The sequence below is a fragment of the Cololabis saira genome, chromosome 16 (genome assembly GCF_033807715.1).
Source record: "Cololabis saira isolate AMF1-May2022 chromosome 16, fColSai1.1, whole genome shotgun sequence".
Classification (NCBI taxonomy): Eukaryota; Metazoa; Chordata; class Actinopteri; order Beloniformes; family Belonidae; genus Cololabis; species Cololabis saira.
Window position 1 is genome coordinate 36,342,177 of NC_084602.1, and position 26,820 is coordinate 36,368,996.

The following is a 26,820-nucleotide window of genomic DNA, read 5'->3' on the forward strand; positions in this document are numbered from 1 at the left end:
TACTTGCTGTTGAATCTCAATATAATACTAGTAGTAATATTTTTCAGAACTACAGTCATATAATTCATGCAACAGCTGAAAAAACTGTTTTAATAACACTAACCCAAATCAATACGGAATCGGATCGGATTGAATCAAAGTGTGATAATCAATTCTGAATCTTAAGAATCGGAATCAAATCGATTCTTGACACTTGAATTGATCCCCAGCCCTAGTGGTGGGAGGATCCAGGCCTGCGGCGACTCCTTGGCCTGGTCCAGTGTTGGGGTTTCTCTCCGACACTCAGAGCTTCTCCGCCTCCAGGTTCAGGACTCGGTCGGAGGTCTGGACCGTTGCCACGGCAGCAGATTGTAGCGGCAGACCTGTTTCCCACCGTGGGTCCACGTGTTGTGTGTTGTGTTGCGTTGTGTGTGTGCCGCCGGGGCTGATGGGAGTTCTCCTCTCCCCCCAGACCTTCACTGCCTGGTGCAACTCCCACCTGAGGAAGGCCGGGACGCAGATCGACAACATCGAGGAAGATTTCCGGGACGGGCTGAAGCTCATGCTGCTGCTGGAGGTGATCTCAGGTGAGGATTAGAGAGAGAGAGAGAGAGAGTGTGTGTGTGTGTGTGTTAGGAATGGGTGATATTTTACCGTTCACGATAAACCGTCAAAAAAATTCCCCACGGTAAGAATTTGTATCTCACGGTAAAATGATAAATTCCTGTTGATGAAGTTTTTGTGTAAAACTGATTTATGGTTCTGTGTTAAATCCACACACAATGTACGTGAAGGAAGGAAGGAAGGAAGGAAGGAAGGAAGGAAGGAAGGAAGGAAGGAAGGAAGGAAGGAAGGAAGGAAGGAAGGAAGGAAGGAAGGAAGGAAGGAAGGAAGGAAGGAAGGAAGGAAGGAAGGAAGGAAGGAAGGAAGGAAGGAAGGAAGGAAGGAAGGAAGGAAGGAAGGAAGGAAGGAAGGAAGGAAGGAAGGAAGGAAGGAAGGAAGGAAGGAAGGAAGGAAGGAAGGAAGGAAGGAAGGAAGGAAGGAAGGAAGGAAGGAAGGAAGGAAGGAAGGAAGGAAGGAAGGAAGGAAGGAAGGAAGGAAGGAAGGAAGGAAGGAAGGAAGGAAGGAAGGAAGGAAGGAAGGAAGGAAGGAAGGAAGGAAGGAAGGAAGGAAGGAAGGAAGGAAGGAAGGAAGGAAGGAAGGAAGGAAGGAAGGAAGGAAGGAAGAAGGAAGGAAGGAAGGAAGGAAGGAAGGAAGGAAGGAAGGAAGGAAGGAAGGAAGGAAGGAAGGAAGGAAGGAAGGAAGGAAGGAAGGAAGGAAGGAAGGAAGGAAGGAAGGAAGGAAGGAAGGAAGGAAGGAAGGAAGGAAGGAAGGAGAGAGCAGGAGAAGGAAGGAAGGAAGGAAGGAGAGAGCAGGAGAAGGAAGGAAGGAAGGAAGGAGAGAGCAGGAGAAGGAAGGAAGGAAGGAAGGAGAGAGCAGGAGAAGGAAGGAAGGAAGGAAGGAGAGAGCAGGAGAAGGAAGGGAGGGAGGGAGGGAGGGAGGGAGGGAGGAAGGAAAGGGGAGAAGGAAGGAAAGGGGAGAAGGAAGGGAAAAAGGAAGGAAGGAAGGAAATGAGAAGAAGAGAAAGAAAAGAAGAAAGAAAAAGAAGAAAGAAAGAAAGAAAGAAAGAAAGAAAGAAAGAAAGAAAGAAAGAAAGAAGAAAGAAAGAAGAAAGAAAGAAAGAAAGAAAGAAAGAAAGAAAGAAAGAAGAGAAAGAAAGAAGAAGAAAGAAAGAAAGAAAGAAAGAAAGAAAGAAAGAAAGAAAGAAAGAAAGAAAGAAAGAAAGAAAGAAAGAAAGAAATATAAATGATGAGGTTTTTGTGTAACAAACATGGTGGATCTGAGAGCGAGATAGATTTATAGTTACAAAGATGGAGTTGAATTGTTATTTTTTTTATCGTCATTTTATCGTTATCGGGATAAATGCCAGAAATTATCGTGATAAATGTTTTAGTCCATACCGCCCATCCCGTGTGTGTGTGTGTGTGTGTGCGACCTGGTGTTTATTCCTGGACCTCGGCCCTTGTTTGGAGGTGGATGGATGGATGGATAGATGGATGATTGGTGGATGGATGGATTGATGAATCCTTCGGGGATCCGGTTCTCACCTCTCTCTCTCCTCCGTCTCCAGGGGAACGCTTGGCCAAACCGGAGCGGGGCAAGATGAGAGTCCACAAGATCTCCAACGTCAACAAAGCGCTGGACTTCATCGCCAGTAAAGGAGTGAAGCTGGTCTCCATCGGTGCTGAAGGTCAGTCTGAGCCGGAGTCTGGCCCGGTTCTGTTGTGAATGGTGATGCATGACCCCGCCCCTCCCCCGTTACCGTGGCAACGCCGCGGGTTGATGAGGTTCTTCTTCCTCAGTCGTCTGGTAGTTTGTGCTTCACTGCATTTTCTGGGATGGATCTTCTGATCTGCTTAGTTGGACCTCTGTTGCATCTTTGTTTACGCTTCTGCAATGTGACAACTTTAATTTTAGTTTTATTGGTATCTAACATCGATCAGGGGAAAGTTTCACGACTAAGGTTTTCTCCATAACATCCTAAAGCTGGAGTTCTGGTGTTTTATGGGACTCAAATGTGTCACATGTTCCGTTGCTGGGAGTTTCCGCGAGTCAGTGGATCCTGCCGGGTCCATCGCTGTGAAATTATTGCACTTTTCCACTAGAACCCACTCTGCTCGACTCAACTTGATTGTGTATCTAAATGAAGAAGACAACAACACTAAAGATGTAGAACATGGAGGAGATGATGGATGTGCTGCTGGGTCTGTGGTTTGTGTTTGATATCAAGTTAAAAAATGAGAGGGAAAGAAGCTTCAAGCGGTAAAGCTTTTTACCGTATTTTCCGCACTATAAGGCGCACCTAAAAGCCTTTAATTTTCTCAAAAACCGGCAGTGCGCCTTATATATGATCATTACGGTCATTTCTGTTACTGTAGTCAGGGGGATTGTGGGTAATGTAGTTGGTGTTGCCGAGGTAACGGCGCTAAAAACGTCAGGAATCGTCACAGACGTTCAAGACGACAGCAGCGACGCTGACTCACATAATGGAGACTTTGACGAGACGGAGCAAAGCTGGTTTATATTTTGTTAATAAAGTTTGACATACAGTACTTTTCTTCTTCTTTTTTTTTTTTTTTTTGCATTTTTTTAGCATTTCCTGTAGCGCAGCTCCATCAGGTAGATACTCAACCCCAGCCACTATAGTACGGTATTTACCATAGATTTAGTGCACCTTATAATGTGATGCGCCTTATATACGGAAAACGTTTTAAAATATGTCATTCATTGAAGGTGTGCCTTATAGTGCGGAAATACGGAGAAAAGTATCTACTCGGCACGTTAGAACCATAGTGGAAAAGAACCAAACCGAGCCTGGCTGAGTAGGTTCTGGTGGAAAAGTGCCATTAGAGACACAATGACTGAAAGGACGGGAAAGGCCCGCTGGTAGGATCTGAACTCAGGGGAACCTGCACCAGACCATAGAACTGGCCTCACAGCCGGGCATGATGGGTAACTCCACCTGCTTCTCCTTTCCCACCCGTCTGGACCAGATAGATCTGCTTTGAGCCAGAAGTGTGACCTTTCAGAAAGACACAACACGACCTCATGATGTGTCTTCTGACGCGTTTGTTGAAGGAACGAGGAGCTGGTAGTTTGGGCCGAGAGGCTCGTTCCTACATGATGCCGTCACCTCAGAAGATGTTTGTTCTTCATATCAACTACAGTGGGGCAAAAAAGTATTTAATCAGACACCAGTTGTGCAAGTTCTCCCACTTAAAATGATGAGACGCCTGTAATTCATCATAGGTTCACTTCAACTATGAGAGACAAAATGAAAAAAAAATATCCAGAGAGGGACCATGTGCAATTTAAAAACATAAATGTAAACTTTTGATGCATTGCACCAGAGTTAGCCTTAGGCTAATTTGCATCTGCTGTCCCTTGGTACAAATAAATACAGCACAGATAAAAAAAACATCAAACATTATTCAAGGACATGGAACATGTACTGTAGCAATAGATCACACACTAGGGATTCTTTCTTTCTTTTCTTTCTTTCTTTCTTTCTTTCTTTCTTTCTTTCTTTCTTTCTTTCTTTCTTTCTTTCTGTCTTTCTTTCAGGCTCATTTCTTTCTTGCTTTCTTTCTTTCTTTCTTTCTTTCTTTCTTTCAGGCTCCTTTCTTTCTTTCTTTCTTTCTTTCTTTCTTTCAGGCTCCTTTCTTTCTTTCTTTCAGGCTCCTTTCTTTCTTTCTTTCAGGCTCCTTTCTTTCTTTCTTTCAGGCTCCTTTCTTTCTTTCTTTCTTTCTTTCTTTCTTTCTTTCTTTCTTTCTTTCTTTCAGGCTCCTTTCTTTCTTTCTTTCTTTCTTTCTTTCTTTCTTTCAGGCTCCTTTCTTTCTTTCTTTCAGGCTCCTTTCTTTCTTTCTTTCTTTCTTTCTTTCTTTCTTTCTTTCAGGCTCCTTTCTTTCTTTCTTTCTTTCTTTCTTTCAGGCTCATTTCTTTCTTTCTTTCTTTCTTTCTTTCAGGCTCCTTTCTTTCTTTCTTTCTTTCTTTCTTTCTTTCTTTCTTTCTTTCAGGCTCATTTCTTTCTTTCTTTCTTTCTTTCTTTCTTTCAGGCTCCTTTCTTTCTTTCTTTCTTTCTTTCTTTCAGGCTCATTTCTTTCTTTCTTTCTTTCTTTCTTTCTTTCTTTCAGGCTCCTTTCTTTCTTTCTTTCAGGCTCCTTTCTTTCTTTCTTTCAGGCTCCTTTCTTTCTTTCTTTCTTTCTTTCTTTCAGGCTCCTTTCTTTCTTTCTTTCAGGCTCATTTCTTTCTTTCTTTCTTTCTTTCTTTCAGGCTCATTTCTTTCTTTCTTTCTTTCTTTCTTTCTTTCTTTCTTTCTTTCTTTCAGGCTCATTTCTTTCTTTCTTTCTTTCTTTCTGGCTCATTTCCTTCCTTCCTTCCTTCCTTCCTTCCTTCCTTCCTTCCTTCCTTCCTTCCTCAAACAGGCGGCCCAATCCTCTTGTGCATCATCCAAACGCTCTTTAGCAAACTTCAGACAGGCCTGGACATGTACATGTATAAATCAATATGACAATTAAATAAATACAAAAATGTATTAATAAAATCTATTTTTTTAAATTACAACCTTTTTTATTTCACTACAAATTATTTCATATTGGTATATTTATTTATTTCATGACACTTATTTTGTAACGCCACGTTTACGTATTAACAGTTTGACACTTATTTTGTAACGCCACGTTTACGTATTAACAGTTTGACACTTTTATTTTGTAACGCCACGTTTACGTATTACATTTCATTACACTTACTTTCTAATGTCACGTTTACATATTATGTATTACATTTCATGACACTTTCATTTATTTCATAGCTTTTTTATTTCATGTTTTTATACAGGAAAGCTGGAAGAAAACAGAAAATGGATAAACACATCAACGAAGAGGAAAAACAAAAATTCGGGCCAGACTTGTACTTACACTACATTTTTCAGTTTGGAATAATTTAGAATATCTGAGACTAAAATTAGCTCAGATGTGTTGAGAGAGGCCACCTTGATGGGATGGCAGCAAATTCATTTTGGAGTGAATCGGCGTTCCATTGAAAACCTCAATCTTACACATAATCTCTGATTTAGATTTATTTAAGATCATTCGCTAGAAGTATAGATACTAGAGTTTAAAAATACTCCTGTAGAAGTTGAAGTATCATCTCAAGTTTTTTACTCAAGTAAAAGTATAAAAGTACTGGTTTCAAAACTAATTAAAGTATAAAAGTAAAAGTAATGTAAGGGGGAAAAAAGCCATTAAGGACAAAAGCCATTGAAAATGAATGTATCTTAGTATAATGTAAATATATTAAAGAAGCATATATGTGTACTATTGAGCATTAACATGTGTTTCAGAGAGCAGGAGATATGATGATTAGTTGCCTATAAGTATTGTAATGGTGCAAAAAGTCAAACTTCAGAGGCGTGTTATCATTTATCCTAACCTTTATTGGAATGTACATCCAAGTTTAGTTGCAGGAATCTGAGGGAACGGATGTAAGAACAAAACTGGACAAGAACATCTGAAACAACCACAACCAAATTCACTCTATCCGGATGGAGCAATTTAACTGGATAGTTTTTATTTAAAGGCCGAAATGAAATAGAGTAACGAGGCTGTTTTTAAAATGTAAGGAGTAAAAAGTACAGATAATTGCGTGAAAACGTAAGGAGTAAAAGTAAAAAGTCGTCTGAAAAAGAATTACTCCAGTGAAGTATAGATAACCAAAATTTCTACTTAAGTAAGGTAACAAAGTATCTGTATTTCTTTACTTGACACCTCTGGTCAGAATAATCTTTTTGGCACCAAAGATGCACAAATGAGTTCTTCTGCATCTTGCAGAGATGATCTCTGAATCCAGACGAGCGTTCCAGACGGATTAGCCGCCTGCAATCCCTCCTGGTCCTGCAGCTCCCGCTCGCTGGCTCCGGGTCCAGGGCGTCGGGTCCTTTTCCACCAGGGGTCCTGCTTGGGCGGGGCCGGGCCGGGGGGGCTCTGGTTTCAGCTTAACCGGGCCTGTGTTCCTCCTGCAGGTGGATCAGTCACGTCCGTCACAGCTAATCTCGCCGTGATCTGCATGCGTCACCCCGAGCCGGCGAGTTTGACTTTTCCTGTGTCCTAATTCAATCAGAGCAGCCTCTCGCCCCGGGTTACGCTTCTAACTTTTCTTTTTGTTGATCTCACCTGTAAACAGATTTGAAATAAAATGACTACATGCAGAAATGTAAAAAGGACATTAATACGAACTGTTCCTTCTGTAATTTACATCCAGAAACAGTTAATTTATTCTGGCTTTGCTCTCATTCGAAAAAACTATGGGCAGATATTAGCAAATTTATTATTGACTCTTTCACTATAGATTATAATTTACCTAGGGAAAAAGTTGTTTTTGGTTTCCATTGTTTCCCTAAAAAAGAAGGAAAATGTTACTTTTTGATGAATCTGTTTTTATTTCTTGCCAAATTTTATATTCATAAGAGTAAATTTTCAAAGAAAACCCCTTGCTTTTATGTTTTCCAGAAAGAAATGGAACTTTACTTAAAACTAATCACTAAATCAACAAATGAAAAGGCTATTAAAACCGTAGACTTGTGTAATATGTATAATCTTCTTGAATAACGAACATCACCCCTGGCACATGTTCTGTATTCTATTTCTATACTGTTCCTGTATACTATTCTGTGATAATTCTTTTAAATAAAGTTTAAAAAAAAAAAAGAGTCTTCAGGTTGCTATGGCGACCGAAGCAGCCGCCAGCAGAACCCTGAGTACCTGTCTCCATCAGCCCGGGCGTCTGCCGGGGCTGATGGGTATTTTAGGCTCCGGTGTTTACCTGCAGAGTTTAGATCCCAGCGTCCAAACGTTCCTCCCCACATCATCTGTCAAATCTGTGGAGTAAAAATGATAAGTTAAAATGCTAAATGTGTAAATATTAAAGATTCCCCGTCTTGATCCGTCCTCAGAGATCGTAGACGGTAATGCTAAGATGACCCTGGGGATGATCTGGACCATAATCCTCCGCTTCGCCATCCAGGACATTTCAGTGGAAGGTAGGAAGTGTGTGTGTGTGTGTGTGTGTGTGTGTGTGTGTGTGTGTGTGTGTGTGTGTGTGTGTGTGTGTGTGTGTGTGTGTGTGTGTGTGTGTGTGTGTGTGTGTGTGTGTGTGTGTGTGTGTGTGTGTGTGTGTGTGTGTGGTTTCTTGTTTTACTGCATTGTGGGGTCAGGACGATTTAAAAAAAGTAGAGTATTAGGGCCAAACTAAGACAAAAAAAAATGCAAATTACGAAAATAAAGTCATAGAATCATAGAACAGGGAGAAGATGCTCTTCTTGTTAGAGTTCTCATAAATTACCACTTTATTCTCATAATATTACGACTTTATTCTCGGAATATTACGACTTTATTCTATTACGACTTTATTCTCGTAATATTACGACTTTATTCTCGTAATATTATGAGTTTATTCTCGTAATATTACGACTTTATTCTCGTAATATTACGACTTTATTCTCGTACTATTACGACTTTATTCTATTAAGACTTTATTCTCGTAATATTATGACTTTATTCTCGTTATATTACGCCTTTATTCTCGTAATATTACGACTTTATTCTATTATGACTTTATTCTCGTAATATTGCGACTTTACTCTCGTAATATTACGACTTTATTCTATTATGACTTTATTCTCGTAATATTACGACTTTACTCTCGTAATATTACGACTTTATTCTATTATGACTTTATTCTCGTAATATTACGACTTTACTCTCGTAATATTACGACTTTATTCTATTACGACTTTATTCTCGTAATATTACGACTTTATTCTCGTAATATTACGAGTTTATTCTCGTAATGTTACGACTTTATTCTCGTAATATTACGACTTTATTCTCGTAATATTACGACTTTATTCTCGTAATATTACGACTTTATTCTCGTAATATTACGACTTTATTCTATTATGACTTTATTCTCGTAATATTACGACTTTACTCTCGTAATATTACGACTTTATTCTATTACGACTTTATTTTTGCAACATTATGACTTTATTCTCGTAATTTTACGACTTTATTCTCGTATTATTACGACTTTATTCTCATTATAATATGACTTTATTCTCGTAATTTCACTTTTTTTTTTTTGTCTTAGTTTGGCCCTAATACTCCGTCGTAAGGTATGGCAGTACATATCACAAAGTAAAAGCAGTAATATTCTTATCCGCCATCCAGTTTTTCATTTTAAGTAAACATATTAAGAGATAAGAAAAGGAAAAAAGAAAGAAAAACAAGAACTCTGTACAATCTGGAAGAGACAGACTATAAACATAAAACCTCCACACAGAAGAAAAATAACATGATTCTCAGTTGGGTGGAGAGGGTGGAGAATGAGATAATAAGGATAATGATATGATAGTATTAGTGTCTTCAGATCATTCAGGAATGTGAGGGGGAAGGAGGAGAAAAACAAAACAAGTTTTATCTATTCAGTACCTCCACAAATTCTGGGTGCAAAGGCTTCACATTTACAACCCATTTCATCCACAATTTACAAAAAAATCTTTCTGGAGACGGAGGCAAAATGTAATGTTTTCCATCATATATATATTTATAGTATTAACTAAGTTTATCCACTCCTGTATTGTGGCCTCAGGGAGCAGCCAATGCCTCGTGAGCCTTTTTTTAGCGCCAGTTATCAAAATGTCAAATAGATATTCATCTGACCGTCCTATCAGGAAATCAGTCATTCCCGAATAAAGAACAGAGAACTCGTAAGTCAGATCAGCATTAAATATACGTTTCAGTTTCCTGTGGGGTCTGGCCGATTGTTGGGTCAGACTGATTTGTTGGGACTAAAAGACACAACATCTTGCATTAAAGGGGTGTTTCCTTCAGGCTCAGGTGGTCAGGATTGGGCAGAGCTGGTAGAGTAGCCAAAGATTGTCCTCAAGTAAAAGTACTGTTACTTCAGAATAATATGAATCAAGTAGAAGTAAAAAGTAGTCATCCAAATAATGACTTGAGTAAAAGTAAAAAAGTACTTGGTGAAAAAACTACTCAAGTACTGAGTAACTGTTGAGTAACGTCTGATTTATTTTTGTGACACAACCATTCTAACAGACAAAAGTACAAAATAATGATCTTCTGACAAATTAAATAAAAAAAAAAAAATAAATAAAATACATTAAAAAAAAATAAAAAATAGCTTAAATTAAAATAATCTTAAAGTCAATTCAAGTACTTTAATAAATAATAAAATAAATAAAATAATAACTTAAGAAATTAAGCACAAGTAGCACAAAATGTCAAGCCTTTGTACTTTTCTTTTTTAACCAGGCAGAACTAGAACAAGCCCATGAACTAATAGAAACTCTGTGTGTGTTTGAGTCTGTGTAAATGTGACAAAACATGCAAAAACAAACATTTTTCCCAAACAATCACTCAGTGATGTCATGAGATTGACGCGTACGTGGATAAAAGGGATAAAAGAAAAGTAACAGCTCAACGTAGCCTAATGTAGCGGAGTAAGAGGAACAGTTTCTTCTTCACAAATCTACTCAAGTAAAAGTACAAAGTATAGTGATTCAAAACTACTCCTAAAAGTACAACATTTCCCAAAACTTACTCAAGTAAATGTAACGGAGTAAATGTAACTCGTTACTACCCACCTCTGGGATTGGGAGGGGGGGACTCCCACTCACTCATTTGCAATTGTAAATATTTTCATTGATACCGTCTCAGCATGCTGTCACACATCATATTGAGTTTTTAGAAAATGCACAGCGGCACGTGTAGTCTTGAGATTTGAATATTAATGTTTAAGAGACGGCTCTCTTTTTGTCAGGGGTGGGGGTGTCCATCCATGTATGTCAGTTCACCTGATCCAGAACTAAACTTTTAGAGCAGGGGTGTCAAATGTGCGGCCCGTGAGAGAGAGATTTCCATGCGGCCCGCGAGAAGTTTCCAACTCAAAAAAATTAAATGTTAATTTACTAAAAAGGAAGGCATAAATAATTGCCATGAATCGCAGCATATCCGATAATATATTTCTTCTACAAATCCATCGTTATTCCACAAATAGAGCAGTTTTCAACATTTTTTTTGTTTTCTAGAATGCATTTGCCGATTTTATTTCTTTGTAGACGGTCGTTTATTTTTATTAACTGACTACTATTATATATTTTCGCAGGAAAAATATCACTGCTAAAAAAGATGATAGAAGATATTTATTCGGAGAATTTCAGTTTTGAATACGAGGATAGTGACAAAGTTAAACAGTTTCAAAGAAGTGCTGACTTTTTCGGCACACTGGCGTAAATATCCGCGCCAATTTTTAAACATAAATACACTTAATTGTACTGGAAAAATCTCTAAATCACAAAGAAACACTCTCAGATGTAATAAGAAAGATTTAGCTTTTAATTAAATTTCCTATAAAAAAGCGAAATATAAAAAAAAACATACTTGTTTCTGTTTATCTTTGTAAAATTATATTAAAAGTATGTTACATAATTTGAAAAAAAAAACGAGAAATTTCAAGAAAAGATCCTGAAGAAATATGTTTTACATAATTAGAGTGTAAACAAAGTGCATATTTCCTTTAAAATTAACTAAACTGATATTGGATTAGATAACAATAGTAAAAAAAAGAATGAGGAAAAAAAACCGTAACACGCACCGTGTTATTTTGAGCGTGCGAGAAAAAAATTGGTCAAATCCGGCCCTGTTTTAGAGAGTAGTGGAGTAAAAGCCTGAGAGTCTCCGTCTTCACCACGATCCTTTCTCCTCCACCAGAAACATCCGCCAAAGAAGGTCTCCTGCTGTGGTGCCAGAGGAAGACGGCGCCCTACAAGAACGTCAACATCCAGAACTTTCACATCAGGTAAGGCTCGGCGACGTTCTCAGATGTTCCTTCAAGATTTATGTGGTTTTCTGACTCGTAGCTGTCAATTATTATCGCCACATCTGCACGGTTTACCTGAGACACACTTTGGTGCAAACGGCGCCATTTTGGTTTGGTTTTTACTTTCCTCATCCTCCTCTTCCTCTGAATGTTTCCTTTCATTTTCAAATACATTTTTCTTTCTTTTCTTTTGGGTGACAACTTTCAGTTTGAAGTCCAGTTGCCTCATCGTCTCCATCACTGCCCTACGTTTACGTCATTTCATGACGCTTTTATTTTGAAATGCTACGTTTACGTCTTACATTTCATGACGCTTTTATTTTGTAACGCCACGTTTACGTATTACGTTGCATGACGCTTTTATTTTGAAATGTCACGTTTACGTAGTACGTTTCATGACACTTTTATTTTGAAATGTCACGTTTACGTATTACATTTCATGACACTTTTATTTTGAAATGTCACGTTTACGTATTACGTTTCATGACACTTTTATTTTGAAATGTCACGTTTACGTATTACGTTTCATGACACTTTTATTTTGAAACGCCACGTTTACGTACAGTATTACATTTCATGACACTTTTATTTTGTTACGTTTACGTATTATGTTTCATGACACTTTTATTTTGAAACGCCACGTTTACGTACAGTATTACATTTCATGACACTTTTATTTTGTTACGTTTACGTATTATGTTTCATGACACTTTTATTTTGTAACGTTACGTTTACGTATTACGTTTCATGACACTTTTATTTTGAAATGCCACGTTTATGTATTACATTTCATGACACTTGTCTGCACATGATGATCTGATCCACTTAAAAGTTTTTCTCTCCAAATTTAAACCCGTTTGGCTTCATCAGAAGCGATTAAACCTCAGAATATAAAAAGGGGAAGTTGGAGGTTCAGAACAGCAACAACGCGGCTGAAAGGCTGTGCAGGGCTGCGTGGGGGTCTTCGTCTGGACCTGTGGTCGTCATACTGGGACCAGGATCGTATGAACCGGTTCTGATGAGGGAACAGAGTCCTCAGACCTGAAACCAGGACCAGGTCCAGGTCCTTGATGTGGTCCCGGTGGGAGGGGCCACGGCAGAAGAGCTCTGTTTGTGTTTCTGGAGCTCTTCAGTACGGCGGCCGAGACCCGCCATTGCTGAAAATAAAAGTAACGCTGCAAACAGAAACAAACGCCGCTGCAAATAAAATAAACGCTTAGCAAATAAAATAAACGCTGGAAACAAAAAGAAACGCCGCTGCAAATAAAATAAACGCTTGGCAAATAAAATAAACGCTGGAAACAAAAAGAAACGCCGCTGCAAATAAAATAAACGCTTAGCAAATAAAATTAACGCTGCAAGCAAAAAGAAACGCCGCTGCAAATAAAAGAAACGCTGCAAATATGTGTAAATAAAATTAAAAAAAACAACGCAAATAAAAAAGCCACAACGGAAGTGAATTACCGGGGACTATTTTTGCAGATGCACCGGTTGTTACACATCAAAAATTACACGTAGCGACGTTGAACACTAACCTTTTCACTTATTTTCTCGTTCGTTGTTCTTCTTATTCCTCGCTCTTCTTATTTCTTCCTTTTCACTTACGTCCTCTTCGTCTTCTTCTTCTCCTCTCACGTAAAAAACACCGGTGCATCAGCAAAAATAGTCCCCGGTAATTCACTTACGTTGTGTTTTTTTTATTTGCGTTGTTTTTTTTTTTTTATTTGCAGCGGCGTTTCTTTCTATTTGCAGCGTTTTTATTTTATTTGCAGCGGCGTTTGTTTTTATTTGCAGCGGCGTTTCTTTATATTTGCAGCGTTTATTTTATTTGCAAAGCGTTTATTTTATTTGCAGCGGTGTTTATTATTATTCGCAGCGTTTCTTTAATTTTCAGCAATATCGGGTCTCGGCCACCGTACTTCAGGTATAAAAAGCTTCAAGTGGCCTCTGTTTACGGCAGGTGAGGCGAGTGAATAATTAATCTCTGTCCCTGGAAGCACTCGGACTCGGTCGGCCTCGAGTCCGAATCCAGACGGGACGAGAGGCCGGTTCCCGAGCCGAGGACGCCGATCAATGAGCTAAAGACACCTGATCGCCGAGCGACGGGGGAGTTATTTTTAGCTCTAAGGTCTTAGAACCCCCCCCTTATAATCAGACCGCACTTCCTTCATCTGCTACTTTTGCTTTTCATAGATTTTAAATCGACTTTGGCAGAACGTCAGGAAACTAACGCCGCTTTACAAACCTCCGATGGCAGGTTTCCATCAGTGGGGATTTTGGCAGAGGTGTCTTCAGTATTCACATTCATTACTCAGGTAGAAGTATAGATACTAGAGTTTAAAAATACTCCTGTAGAAGTTGAAGTATCAACTCAAGTTTTTTACTCAAGTAAAAGTATAAAAGTACTGGTTTCAAAACTACTTAAAGTATAAAAGTAAAAGTAATGTAAGGGGGAAAAAGCCATTAAGCACAAAAGCCATTGAAAATGAATGAATCTTAGTATAATGCAAATATATTAAAGAACCATATATGTGCACTATTGAGCATTAACATGTGTTTCAGAGAGCAGACACGTACAAACCAATAGGGTGTCGGAATGGCATTATGTTTATACTTCTCATCCAACCACAACCAAATTCACTCTATCCCAGGGGTCGGCAACCCACGGCTCCAGAGCCGCATGCGGCTCTTTAGCGCCGCCCTAGTGGCTCCTGGAGCTTTTTCAAAAATGTTTCACCTTTTTTTTTTTTCTTTTTTTTCTTCTTTTTTTTTTCTTTTTTCCTTTTTTTTCTTCTCTTTTTCCTTTTTTCTCTTTTTTTTCCTTTTTTTCTCTTTTTTTCTTCTTTTTTCCTTTTTTTCTCTTTTTTTTTCCTTTTTCCTTTCCTTTTTAATCTCGACATTTTGACTTTTTTTCTCGAAATTTTGACTTTTTTCTCTGCATTTCGATTTTTTTCTCGACATTTCGACTTTTTTCTCGACTTTTTTCTCGACATTTCGACTTTTTTCTCGAAGTGCATAATGAAAAAAAAATCTTCCCCCAGTTATAACTAATATAGAAACATGCAGCATGTGTTGTCTTCATTCTAAGGCATAGACTTTTCATTTTTTGTGGCTCCAGACATATTTGTTTTTGGTGTATTTGGTCCAATATGGCTCTTTCAACATTTTGGGTTGCCGACTCCTGCTCTATCTGGATGGAGCAATTTAACTGGATAGTTTTTTTTAAAGGCCGAAATGAAATAGAGTAACGAGGCTGTTTTTAAAATGTAACGAGTAAAAAGTACAGATAATTGTGTGAAAATGTAAGGAGTAAAAGTAAAAAGTGGTCTGAAAAATAATTACTCCAGTGAAGTATAGATAACCAAAATTTCTACTTAAGTAAGGTAAGGAAGTATTTGTACTTCGGCCGCTGGTTTCCGTCACGTGTGGACGTCGGGTCAGAACCAGAGGAGACAACGTCATTACCTGAACTGGGCAGGTGGACCCTGGAAAAAAGCTGAAAGAGCCCTTTTTTCTTTGTTTTCTTCTTTTTTCTACATTTAATGGAAAAAAAAAACTGGATGGCATCAAATCCCTTAATCAGAGCGAGAACATGTTCCAGGAAAATGACCCTGAACGGATGAAGCAGGACCGTTTCCAGGCCTGTTCAGCGTCCCGGGCCGATCCGGCTGACAGATTTCAGCTTCCCAGCTCCGTTTCATCCTTGAAAATAATGAGTTGGGTCAGTTTGACTCGGAGGCCCCGCCCCCTATGACATCACTGCCCTGGCCTGCAGCACATCTTGTTCCTTTAAAGCTTCCAGCTACCAACTTTCTCTGAGTGCATTATTATTTTTGTGTAAACATTAGGAAAATGAGCATTTGGCATCTTCTGCTGGCGTTTCTGACGCGCTTCACCTCACGCTCACCCCTCAAACCGCCTCTCCTCTGTGTTTCAGCTGGAAAGACGGGTTGGGCTTCTGCGCTCTCATCCATCGACACCGTCCAGAGCTCATCGATTACGCCAAACTGCGCAAGGCAAGAGTTTTTGTTTCCAAATGATTATTTTAATTTTGGCAAATTGAGACGAATCATGAAAAGCATTTAGGCCTTTCAGCCTAAAAAGGGTAAAAACCCGGCGGCATGTTTTCTTTGTTTCATAATTAACTTGGACGGAGCTGCTGGGTTTGTTTTTGGTACCAAATATTCCCTAAAACCCCGAGGTTAAACGTTGTGCCGGCGTCTGCAGGACGACCCGATGACCAACCTGAACACAGCCTTCGACGTGGCGGAGAAGTACCTGGACATCCCCAAGATGCTGGACGCAGAAGGTGAGCGGCAGGAAGTGGAGCTGCGGACTCTCAGGGGGGTGCGGGACCAGAACATCCTCTCTCCGGGGGGTCCTCGTGGGCCTGGGGGCTTTCAGACTCCGGTCTGTCGGAGCTCCGATGGAGGTCTGAAAGAGTGCTGATGGAGGTCTGATGGAGGTTTGTCCGAGCTCTGATGGAGCTCTGACGACGCTCTGACGGAGCTCCGATGGAGCTCCGATGGAGGTCTGAAAGAGGTCTGATGGAGCTCTGTCGGAACTCTGACGAAACTCCAACGGAGGTCTGATGGAGCTCCAATGGAGGTCTGATGGAGCTCTGACGGAGATCTGACGGAGCTCCAATAAAGGTCCGACGGAGCTGTGATGGAGGTCTGACGGAAGTCTGTTGGAGCTTTGATGACGCTCTGACGGAGCTCTGACGGAGCTCTGACGGAGCTCTGACGGAGCTCTGACGGAGCTCTGACGGAGCTCTGACGGAGCTCTGACGGACCTCTGACGGACCTCTGACGGACCTCTGACGGAGCTGTGACGGAGGTCTGACGGAGCTGTGATGGAGGTCTGACGGAGCTGTGATGGAGGTCTGACGGAGCTGTGATGGAGGTCTGACGGAGCTGTGATGGAGGTCTGACGGAGGTGTGATGGAGGTCTGACGGAGCTCCAACGGAGGTCTGACGGAGCTCCAATGGAGGTCTGACGAAGCTCTGACGGAGCTGTGATGGAACTCTGACGGAGGTCTGTTGGAGCTTTGTGATGACGCTCTGACGCAGGTCTGACGAAACTCCACGGAGCTCCGACGGAGGTCTGACGGAGCTCCAATGGAGCTGTGACGGAGCTCTGACGAAACTCCAATGGAGCTGTGACGGAGCTCTGACGAAACTCCAATTGGAGCTCTGACGGAGCTCTGACGGAGCTCCCATCGAGGTCTGACGCAGGTCTAACGGAGGTCTGATGACGCTCTGACGGAGCTCTGACAAAACTCCGACGGATGTCTGTTGGAGCTCTAACGGAGGTCTGGCGGAGCTCTGACAAAACTCCGACGCAGGTCTGACGAAACTCCAACGGAGCTCTGACGGAGCTCTGACGGAGCTGTGACGGAGCTCCGTTGTAGCTCCTGTAACTCGGCCTGCTACGTTCCGTGACGGAGGATGTCTGGTCCGTTTGCTCGTCCATTCGGACCCAGATGAGCCTCCCTCTCTGGAATGTAAATATTCTTCTTCTTCTGCTGCAAATGATTTGAGACGTGTTGACGTCACGGAGCTCCTTCCAGGCTCCGCGCAGTGAGTAGCTCCAGAACAGACGGTGGAGAAAAGGAACTCTGCTCCCGCTCACTCTGCTGTTACTGGCTCCAGTTTAACCTCCGACCCAAATCTACTCTTTAGAAACGTCGTCCAAACATTTGTCCGAAGGTCTCGGGAGGTTTCCACCGTAAACAAGGCCCAAAGTCGTCCAGTTAGAAACGCTAGCTAAGGGGGCGGGGCTAATTATGTTAGCAAAATTATTATTATTTTTTAAGAGAGATAATAACAATAATTGTTTACCTATTAAAGTGACAGCGAGATGCCTGAAACCTGGACATACTGCAAAAGAGTTTGATTATTTAAGATAATTTGACTTTTTTTATAGCGTTAAACTAGCAGGGCTTATTATGTTAGCAGAAAATTGTTGTTTTTTAAGAGATAATAACTAGCTTTTTACCTCTTAAAGTGACAGTGAAGCACCTGAAAACCTGGAATTACTGCAAAAAAAAAAGAGTATAAAGCTTTTATTTTTATTATTTAAGATAATTTGACTGTTTTTACAGGCGTAAACTAGCTGGGCTTATTATGTTTAGTTTTTTAAGAGAGATAATAACGAGTTGTTTACCTCTTAAAGTGACAGTGAAGCACATGAAACCTGGAAATACTGCAAAAAAGAGAGTATAAAAGGTTTTTATTTTGTTTTTTTTAAGATAATTTGACTGTTTTTACAGCTTAAACTGATAATTTTCTGACTTATTGTGTTAGCAGAAGATTGTTTTTTTAAGAGATAATAATAAGCTGTTTACCTCTTAAAGTGACAATGAAGCCAACCTAAAACCTGGAAATACTGCAAAAAAGCGAGTATAAAAGGTTTTTATTTTGGTTTATTTGACTGTTTTTACAGCGTAAACTAGCTGGGCTTATTATGTCAGCAGAAAATTGTTGTTTTTTAAGAGATAATAACAAGCTTTTTACCTCTTAAAGTGACAGTGAAGCACCTGAAACCTTTGAAATACTGCAAAAAAGAGAGTATAAACGGTTTTTATTTTGGTTTATTTGACTGTTTTTACAGCGTAAACTAGCAGGGCTTATTATATTAGCAGAAAATTGTTGTTTTTTTAAGAGATAATAACGAGTTGTTTACCTCTTAAAGTGACAGTGAAGCACCTGAAACCTGGAATTACTGCAAAAAAGAGTTTTATTTTGGTTTATTTAAGATAATTTGACTTTTTTTTACAGCGTAAACTAGCGAGGCTTATTATGTTAGCAGAAAATTGTTGTTTTTTAAGAGAAATAATAACGAGTTGACCCTTTTTAAATGAAAACCTCAAAAACGTTGTTTTTTTTCTTTACTGAATGAAGTTTGTGATGAGTTCTACTTCCTGTTGGTTCTCTGTTTTAACCGAGTGGACCCCTCCCTCCCTCCCCGACCCCCCCCACGCCCCCCCCCGACCTCCTCTCTTCCCCACAGACATTGTGGGCACGGCCCGTCCCGGACGAGAAGGCCATCATGACCTACGTCTCTAGCTTCTACCACGCCTTCTCCGGCGCCCAGAAGGTATCCTGGATGCAGCGTGCCCCCCCCTCCTCTTCCTCACTCCCCTCCTCCTCCTCCTCCTCCTCCTCCTCCTCCGTGTGCGTCTCCTAACAGTGTCCCTTCTCTTCTGCAGTGCACCAACGCTTACCCTGCAGGGGTCACTCTCCTTTACTTTCCGCATGGTTCACGCCACCAAATGCATGATGGGAAACAGATCAGTGTTCTTGAAGGCAGCGAGGGCGGGCGCGTCTCCGGTCCACCTCCACGGGGAAAGTCCCGCGGGGCCTCAGCGGTTTAGTTGGTCTGAGCAGAAGTGGGAGTTGTGGGGCCGTGATTAGCTGGGGGGGGGCGTAAACGTCGTTAGACGGAGGGTTGTGATCCCCGAGCGTGGCGGCGGTTCAGGGGCGGGACGCTAATTCCTACTGGACGTCCAGCGTGAACGAAACCTCGGTAACTTAGAAACTTACAAACGGTACTTAGAGGTGTGTTTTTTAACTTTCTACGTGAACAAAAAGAGCCGGACGACATAGTGACTGACGACTTGGCGACCTGTGACAACTGAGCGACCTGTGAAGTAGGAATGGGCGATATTTTACCGTTCACGATATACCGTCAAAAATATTGCTCACGATAAGAATTTGTCATCTCACTGATAAAAAATGATAAATTCCCGTTGATGACGTTTTTGTGTAAAACTGATTTATGGTTCTGTGTTAAATCCACGCACAACGTGAAGGAAGGGAAGGAAGGAAGGAAGGAAGGAAGGAAGGAAGGAAGGAAGGAAGGAAGGAAGGAAGGGAAGGAAGGAAGGAAGGAAGGAAGGAAGGAAGGAAGGAAGGAAGGAAGGAAGGAAGGAAGGAAGGAAGGAAGGAAGGAAGGAAGGAAGGAAGGAAGGAAGGAAGGAAGGAAGGAAGGAAGGAAGGAAGGAAGGAAGGAAGGAAGGAAGGAAGGAAGGAAGGAAGGAAGGAAGGAAGGAAGGAAGGAAATGAGCCTGAAAGAAAGAAAGAAAGAAAGAAAGAAAGAAAGAAAGAAAGAAAGAAAGAAAGAAAGAAAGAAAGAAAGAAAGAAAGAAGAAGAAAGAAAGAAAGAAAGAAAGAAAGAAAGAAAGAAAGAAAGAAAGAAAGAAAGAAAGCAAGCTAGCTAGCTAGCTAGCTAGCTCGTAACAACCTAGCGACCCGTGACGACGTAGCGACCCGTGACCATGTAATTCCGTCCAGCGTGAAGAGAAAATACGTGAACGAAACCTCGGTACTTAGAAACTTACAAACGGTACTTAGAGGTGTGTTTTTAACTTTCTACGTGAACAAAAAGACCGTGACGTCGTAGCGCACATGGACGGCGTAGTGACCCCTGACGACTTGGCGACCCCGTGACCACGTAGCGACCCGTGACCACGTAGCGACCCGTGACCACGTAGTGACCCGTGAAGACGTAGCGACCCCTGACGACTTGGCGACCTGTGACCACCGAGTGACCCGTGACGACGTAGCGACCCGTGAAGACGTAGCGACCCGTGAAGACGTAGCGACCCGTGACGACGTAGTGACCCGTGACCACGTAGCGACCCGTGAAGACGTAGTGACCCGTGAAGACGTAGCGACCCCTGACGACTTGGCGACCCCGTGACCACGTAGCGACCCCTGACGACTTGGCGACCCGTGACCACGTAGCGACCCGTGACGACGTAGCGACCCGTGAAGACGTAGCGACCCCTGACGACGTAGTGACCCGTGAAGACGTAGCGACCCCCTGACGACGTAGTGACCCGTGACCACGTAGCGACCCGTGACGACGTAGTGACCCGTGAAGACGTAGTGACCGTGAAGACGTAGCGACCCGTGACGACGTAGCGACCCGTGAAGACGTAGCGACCCGTGAAGACGTAGCGACCCCTGACGACGTAGTGACCCGTGAAGACGTAGCGACCCCTGACGACTTGGCGACCTGTGAAGACGTAGCGACCCCGTGAAGACGTAGCGACCCCTGACGACGTAGCGACCCGTGAAGACGTAGCGACCCGTGAAGACGTAGCGACCCCTGACGACGTAGTGACCCGTGAAGACGTAGTGACCCGTGAAGACGTAGCGACCCGTGAAGACGTAGCGACCCCTGACGACGTAGCGACCCCTGACGACGTAGTGACCCCCTGACGACGTAGCGACCCCTGACGACGTAGCGACCCGTGAAGACGTAGCGACCCCTGACGACGTAGTGACCCCTGACGACGTAGTGACCCCTGACGACGTAGTGACCCGTGAAGACGTAGAGACCCGTGAAGACGTAGCGACCCCCTGACGACGTAGTGACCCGTGAAGACGTAGCGACCCGTGAAGACGTAGTGACCCCTGACGACGTAGTGACCCGTGAAGACGTAGCGACCCCTGACGACGTAGTGACCCGTGAAGACGTAGCGACCCGTGACGACGTAGCGACCCGTGACGACGTAGCGACCCGTGACGAAATAGCGACCCGTGACGACGTAGCGACCCGTGAAGACGTAGCGACCCATGAATGTAGCGACCCGTAACCATGTAGTGACTCGTAACAACCTAGCGACAACGTGACAACGTAGAAAACATCTCAGTCTGCAGACGTCGTGTTTCCGTTTGTCCCGTCGTGATGACATCACTTTTTACCGTTCTTTACCGCCTAATAATGGACCAAATGACCGACCCGGTTCATCTGAGGTCATTTATCGGCCGTGATGTTTGGCTTTCTTACAAACCCAATTCCAAAAAAGTTGGGACACTGTACAAATTGTGAATAAAATTAGAATGCAATTATGTGGAAGTTTCAAATTTCAATATTGTATTCAGAATACAACATAGATGACATATTTTATCAAATGTTCAAACTGAGGAAATGTATAATTTTAAGGGAAAAATATGTTGTTTTTCAATTTCATGGCATCAACACATCTCAAAAAAGTTGGGACAGGTAGCAATAGAGGCCGGGAAAGTTAAATGTACATATAGGGAACAGCTGGAGGACCAATTTGCAACTCATTAGGTCAATTGGCAACATGATTGGGTATAAAAAAAAGCCTCTCAGAGTGGCAGTGTCTCTCAGAAGTCAAGATGGGCAGAGGATCACCAATTCCCCAAATGCTACGGCAAAAAATAGTGGAGCAATGGAGTATGATTTGGTAAAACCCGCTTTCAACCAGCCGCCAGTTTTATTTCAAGACGCCGTTTCTTCGTTGTGACGCATTAATATAATTTAAACCTCGTTCTGGAGCTGTTTCCGTGCCGCTCAGATCAAAAACGTTCGGCTTCTGCTCAGCTCCAACTCGGATACGAGGTCCGAGGTTCGACCCCCCGTCCAACCGTCACGGGGAGGTTTTAGGTCGAGGTGGAGGTGGACTGGAGGCGACCCGCGACTCGTGAACGACGCCCCTGCTGGCCCTTTTTTTTTTTTTTATCTCTGCACACTTTTACTCTGCATTTCTCTCCTCTCTGCCCTCCTCCCTGTCCTCCTCTTCCGGGCAGACGTCGTTAGCACCTTGAGGCCCGATGAGAAGGCCGTCATGACTTATGTGTCGTGTTACTACCACGCGTTCTCAGGCAAGCAGAAGGTGAGGAAAACAAACAAACCCCACAGAAGGCAGCACTGCATCGTTTTATTTCTTCTCTTTTTTTTTTTTTTTGACTCTGCTGCAGTCGTTTGGTTTTATTGATATTAAAGTGTCGCTGGGTTCGGTTCAGGGCTGGGGATCGACTCAAATGTCAAGAATCGATTCGATTCCGATATTGATTTGGGTTAGTGTTAGTGTTGCCTGAATAATATAAACTTTAGTTATGCAATATATTTCATACTAGTATTATATCAAGCAAGTATTTGCAGCTAATGATGCTGTAAGGACCAATCAGCTCCCAGAATGCTGATAGAACTGCTTTCAGAAACATTGTGGGTCAGAATTACCAAACAGATCCAGGGAGGAAACAAAGACGGATGAAATCGGTTTTATTTTTAACACATTCCGTTTCTATTTTTTCCATTTTATGTTTTTATTTTTTGAGAATTTGGTTTTTAGCATTTTATGCAAATGTAACCCCAAGACAGTATATAAAGCAATGAAATATACACAATTTATGCAATTATAACTGAAAACTTTAATGTTTTCATACTTTTTAACATATTTAAAGGCAAAAACATGGCAGTAGTTATTCTTGTGTCCAAAAAAAACATTATTTTTTTGGGCATAAACAAAAAAATACCAAAAGTTATTTGTATAAAATAAATAACTAATAAACAAAACAACTCAAATTTTCCTTTCAATATCCATTTTAAAGTCAAAAAAAGAAAATAAATTGCAACAGCCCAACAATCACCCGGTGATTAAAGTTCACCTTTAATGCATAAAGGAAAAAAAAAAAAGAAAAATCGATCTTTAAGGATACAAATCGATTTTAGGAATGAATATGAGAATTGATTTAGAATCGGAAAATTTATTTTTTTCAACACAGGCCTAGTTCGGCTTCACCTCGTCTAGTCTGCACCGGGTCTGGATGCGGCCACCGGTTGCCGGGACAACCGGGAGGCTGGAAGCTGCCTTCCTGCTGGCACCAACTTTTACGGCGCCGGCGTCGATTCGACAAAGAGACGGCGGCTCCTCCTTCGACACCTCAGATTGCAGCCAGAGGGCAGAGATTTACCCATAAACACCGTCACACTCACTTGGTTTTTCCACGCGGGTTCATAAACCGGTTCGGCGGAGGAAGCGGACTCCCTCAGCCGAGAGTTTCTACACTTTTGGCGGTAATTTACTGGATGAAATACGTGGAAAAATGCAGGACGAGCCCGTGGAAACAAAGCAGAACACTGTAGCCAGTGTGTTCAGGCGCGAGTAAACACAACGCCAAGGAGGCAAGGACATCAGCAAAGACCTTTTTATTAAAGGCAGAGGGGTTATGATTAACTCCTTCAGCTGTTATTCTTTGATTATGTTAAAATAATAAAAGTTCCTAGTCATCTAATTTCAAGACTTTGTAAAAAGTCAATCAAAAAAATATATCAAAACCTGTTTTGGTATCTAAAATTGTAGAATTAAGTGTACTTTTGTATTAATGGTTAGGATATTTTTAGACCTTTTTATTTTAAAAGTAAATTTCTTAAAAGGTTTTGTAGTTAAATCTTTTTTTAAATCATTATCAGTGTTAACTGTTCAGATGTTCAGCAGAAATAAATTACTGTATTTTTAGTTTCCATTTTCCCTCTGAAGTACATTGTTTATCAAGTTAAATTATTTTAATTTGATATATTTTTGGTTTCAGACAAAAAGAGGACTAAAGACAGAAGCCAGAATTAAATCATGCTCACAAACGTTTTCCTTTTTATTATTATTACGATTCAAAATATTATTATGACGGTTATTAGTATTTTATGATTACAATTATTACTATTATTTTATTATTATTATTATTATTATTATTATTATTTATTATTGCGATTATTATTAGTAGTATAATAATTATTGTTATTATTATGATTATGATTATTTTATCAGAAATTTTCTTTTATAAGTTTAAAGTAGTAAATTGCTTTTTTTGTTGGAAAAATGTATTTAATTAAAATTTTATTTTCATACTTTTTTCAACTTTTGTTCCAAATTAAAAGACGAGCGTCGTGAGCTTCAGCATCACTAAAATCCCAACGATACCGTCACTAAGTATTTCACATGTTAGCTGTTTATTCTGCCGTTAAAGTCGCGTCCGAAGCTTCCTCTCCGTTGTGACGCGTGGACGACCCTTCTCTTTTCTTTCAGCGCAGCCTTTAAAAGCTTTTAAAAGTTTGTTTTTCATTTCTCTGCTAAAATCTGCTGCATATTTTTCTTGTCGCTTAAATTTCTCTTTATTTTTTGTGTTGCTGTTTTTTGTTTTTAACTTGAAACCCTTTTTTTCCCCTGTTTTCAAACTTTCCCAATCAGCACAGTGGGTAAATTTAGGAGGTTGTTGCCACGGCAACGCAGCTGGACCGGTAGATTTGGTTTCCCCTGCAGCAGGTAAAGGAGCTGAAATAAAAACCTGCAGGGGGGGGGCGGCCTCGTCGCCTGGCAACGACCCGAGCTACACCTGGAAACCTCCAGCCGTCCGTCCCAGGGGCGTCGGTTGCCGGGGGCGACGCCTCCCGAGCCTGTTTGCTCTGCGGCGCCGCAATGACGGATGCTGCGTCCCGTTATCCCGGCGGCGCAGCGTCCGCTCAGGCTCTAGGAGATGAAACGTGTTCTCGGCTCCGCGGCTCACGCTGTGTCTCGTCACGCAGGCGGAGACGGCGGCCAACCGGATCTGCAAGGTGCTGGCCGTCAACCAGGAGAACGAGCAGCTGATGGAGGACTATGAGAAGCTGGCCAGCGACGTGAGCACACCCCTCTCTCCCCCCCCAATCCCTGCATCCCTGTTTACCCACAACTCTCCTCTTCATGAGCCGCCCCTGTCCCTCCCCGGGGGGTCGCTGCTCCACAGAAACAGGCAGATAAACAGGCAGTGCAGAGCTTTTCTATCACATCAATACGTCCTCTAACTCATTTATGACTAGTGATGCACCGAAATGAAAATTTGTGGCCGAAACCGAAAATAATAATAAACACTTGGCCGAATACCGAACAATACCGAACATGGTTCTTCGCAGTTTTTCATTTATTTTGCCAATTTTTTCACCATTGCATAAATCAAATACATTTGATGTAGGCATGCTTTTCAAAGAAAAAAATCTTTTACAAAATTACAAGGTAGAAAATATTTATCGAACATAAATAACTGAACATTTTTGAACAATTTCCAAGCATTATGTTGTTTTGGTAGAAATAAATTTCCATTTTCCGTCTGAAGTACATTGTTTATCAAGTTAAATTATTTTAATTTGATATATTTTTGGTTTCAGACAAAAAGAGGACTAAAGACAGAAGCCAGAATTAAATCATGCTCACAAACGTTTTCCTTTTTATTATTATTATGATTAAAAATAATATTATGACGGTTATTAGTATTTTATTATTACAATTATTAATATTATTAGTAGTATTTTATGATTATTATTATTATTGGGATTATTATTATTAGTATAATAATTATTATGTTATTATTATTATTATTATTATTATTATTATTATTATCAGAAATGTTCTTTTATAAGTATAAAGTAGTAAATAGCTTTTTTTTGTTGGGAGAATGTATTTAATTAAAATTGTCTTTTCATATTTTTTTCAACTTTTGTTCCATATTAAAAGACGAGCGTCGGTGAGCTTCAGCATCACTAAAATCCCAACGAAAAAAAGAAAAAAAATCTTTTACAAAATTACAAGGTAGAAAATATTTATTGAACATAAAAAACTGAACATTTTTTAATTTTCCAGCATTATGTTGTTTTGGTTCCACCTCCTGGTGAATGTTAGGTAAAATTCTTATGTGGTTACCTTTTGGTTGGCCAACAATTTATGTTTGTGGTGCAACCGGTACGGGAGCGGCCAGTCTATTTCCTTATTTTACAACGCCGTTATTAATTGTTAGTTTTTTTTCCCCACTTATTCCACCGAACACCGAAAGTGTTTTTTTGCCATTTTCGGCCGAACAATTTCGGTTACCGAACAATCGGTGCATCACTATTTATGACACGTTCAAAATTCTTCTGGGACTTTTAGACTGAACACAGATTTTTTTTTTTAGGATAAATTTAAAGCCACCCTGTGTAGTAACATCAACTCTAGCCACATGGGGTCGCCCAAAGCTGGTGATAATGAGTGGAGACGGTCCGCCATGTCTTGCAATACCACTTCTGGACACTAGGGGTCCACTTTGTTGTGTTTTACACAGAAGCTGGGGGTAGATGAGAATTTATATCCAACTATCTTTAGGCTTAAATATTAAAATATGGGTTAAATTTAGAGAGGGGCGGGGCTTATTATGTTAGCAGATTTATTTTTTTTAAGAGAGATAATAACGATAAGTGTTTACTTCTTAAAGTGACAGCGAGACACCTGAAACCTGGAAATACTGCAAAAAAGAGAATGTAAAAGGTTTTTATTTTGGTTATTTAATATAATTTGACTTTTTTTTACAACATAAACAACCCTTTTTATATGAAAACCTCAGCAACTTTTTTTTTTCTTTACTGATTGAAGTTTGTGATGAGCTCTACTTCCTGTTGGTTCTCTGTTCAGCTTTCAATCTTTAATTTACGTGAATCAGGTCCAATTTTCATTTATGATGAAACGGAATCTGCACAGTGTTTATTAACTTGAGACCAAATATAGAAATAAAAATACAG

General features: G+C 40.9%; 1 protein-coding gene across 2 annotated transcripts in view; it reads left to right on the forward strand.

Annotated features, from left to right (window-relative positions):
- Positions 1-451: 451 nt before the first annotated feature.
- Positions 452-26,820, forward strand: part of actn1 (actinin, alpha 1) — a 44,866-nt gene continuing 18,497 nt past the window's right edge. For both annotated transcript variants that reach the window (XM_061743657.1, XM_061743658.1), the window contains exons 1-8: positions 452-566; positions 2,150-2,269; positions 7,532-7,618; positions 11,370-11,457; positions 15,416-15,494; positions 15,706-15,787; positions 22,047-22,132; positions 24,820-24,912. In XM_061743657.1, the coding sequence (XP_061599641.1) occupies positions 542-566; positions 2,150-2,269; positions 7,532-7,618; positions 11,370-11,457; positions 15,416-15,494; positions 15,706-15,787; positions 22,047-22,132; positions 24,820-24,912 (660 nt within the window). In that variant the 5' untranslated portion in view covers positions 452-541. The remainder of the gene's footprint in view (positions 567-2,149; positions 2,270-7,531; positions 7,619-11,369; positions 11,458-15,415; positions 15,495-15,705; positions 15,788-22,046; positions 22,133-24,819; positions 24,913-26,820) is intronic.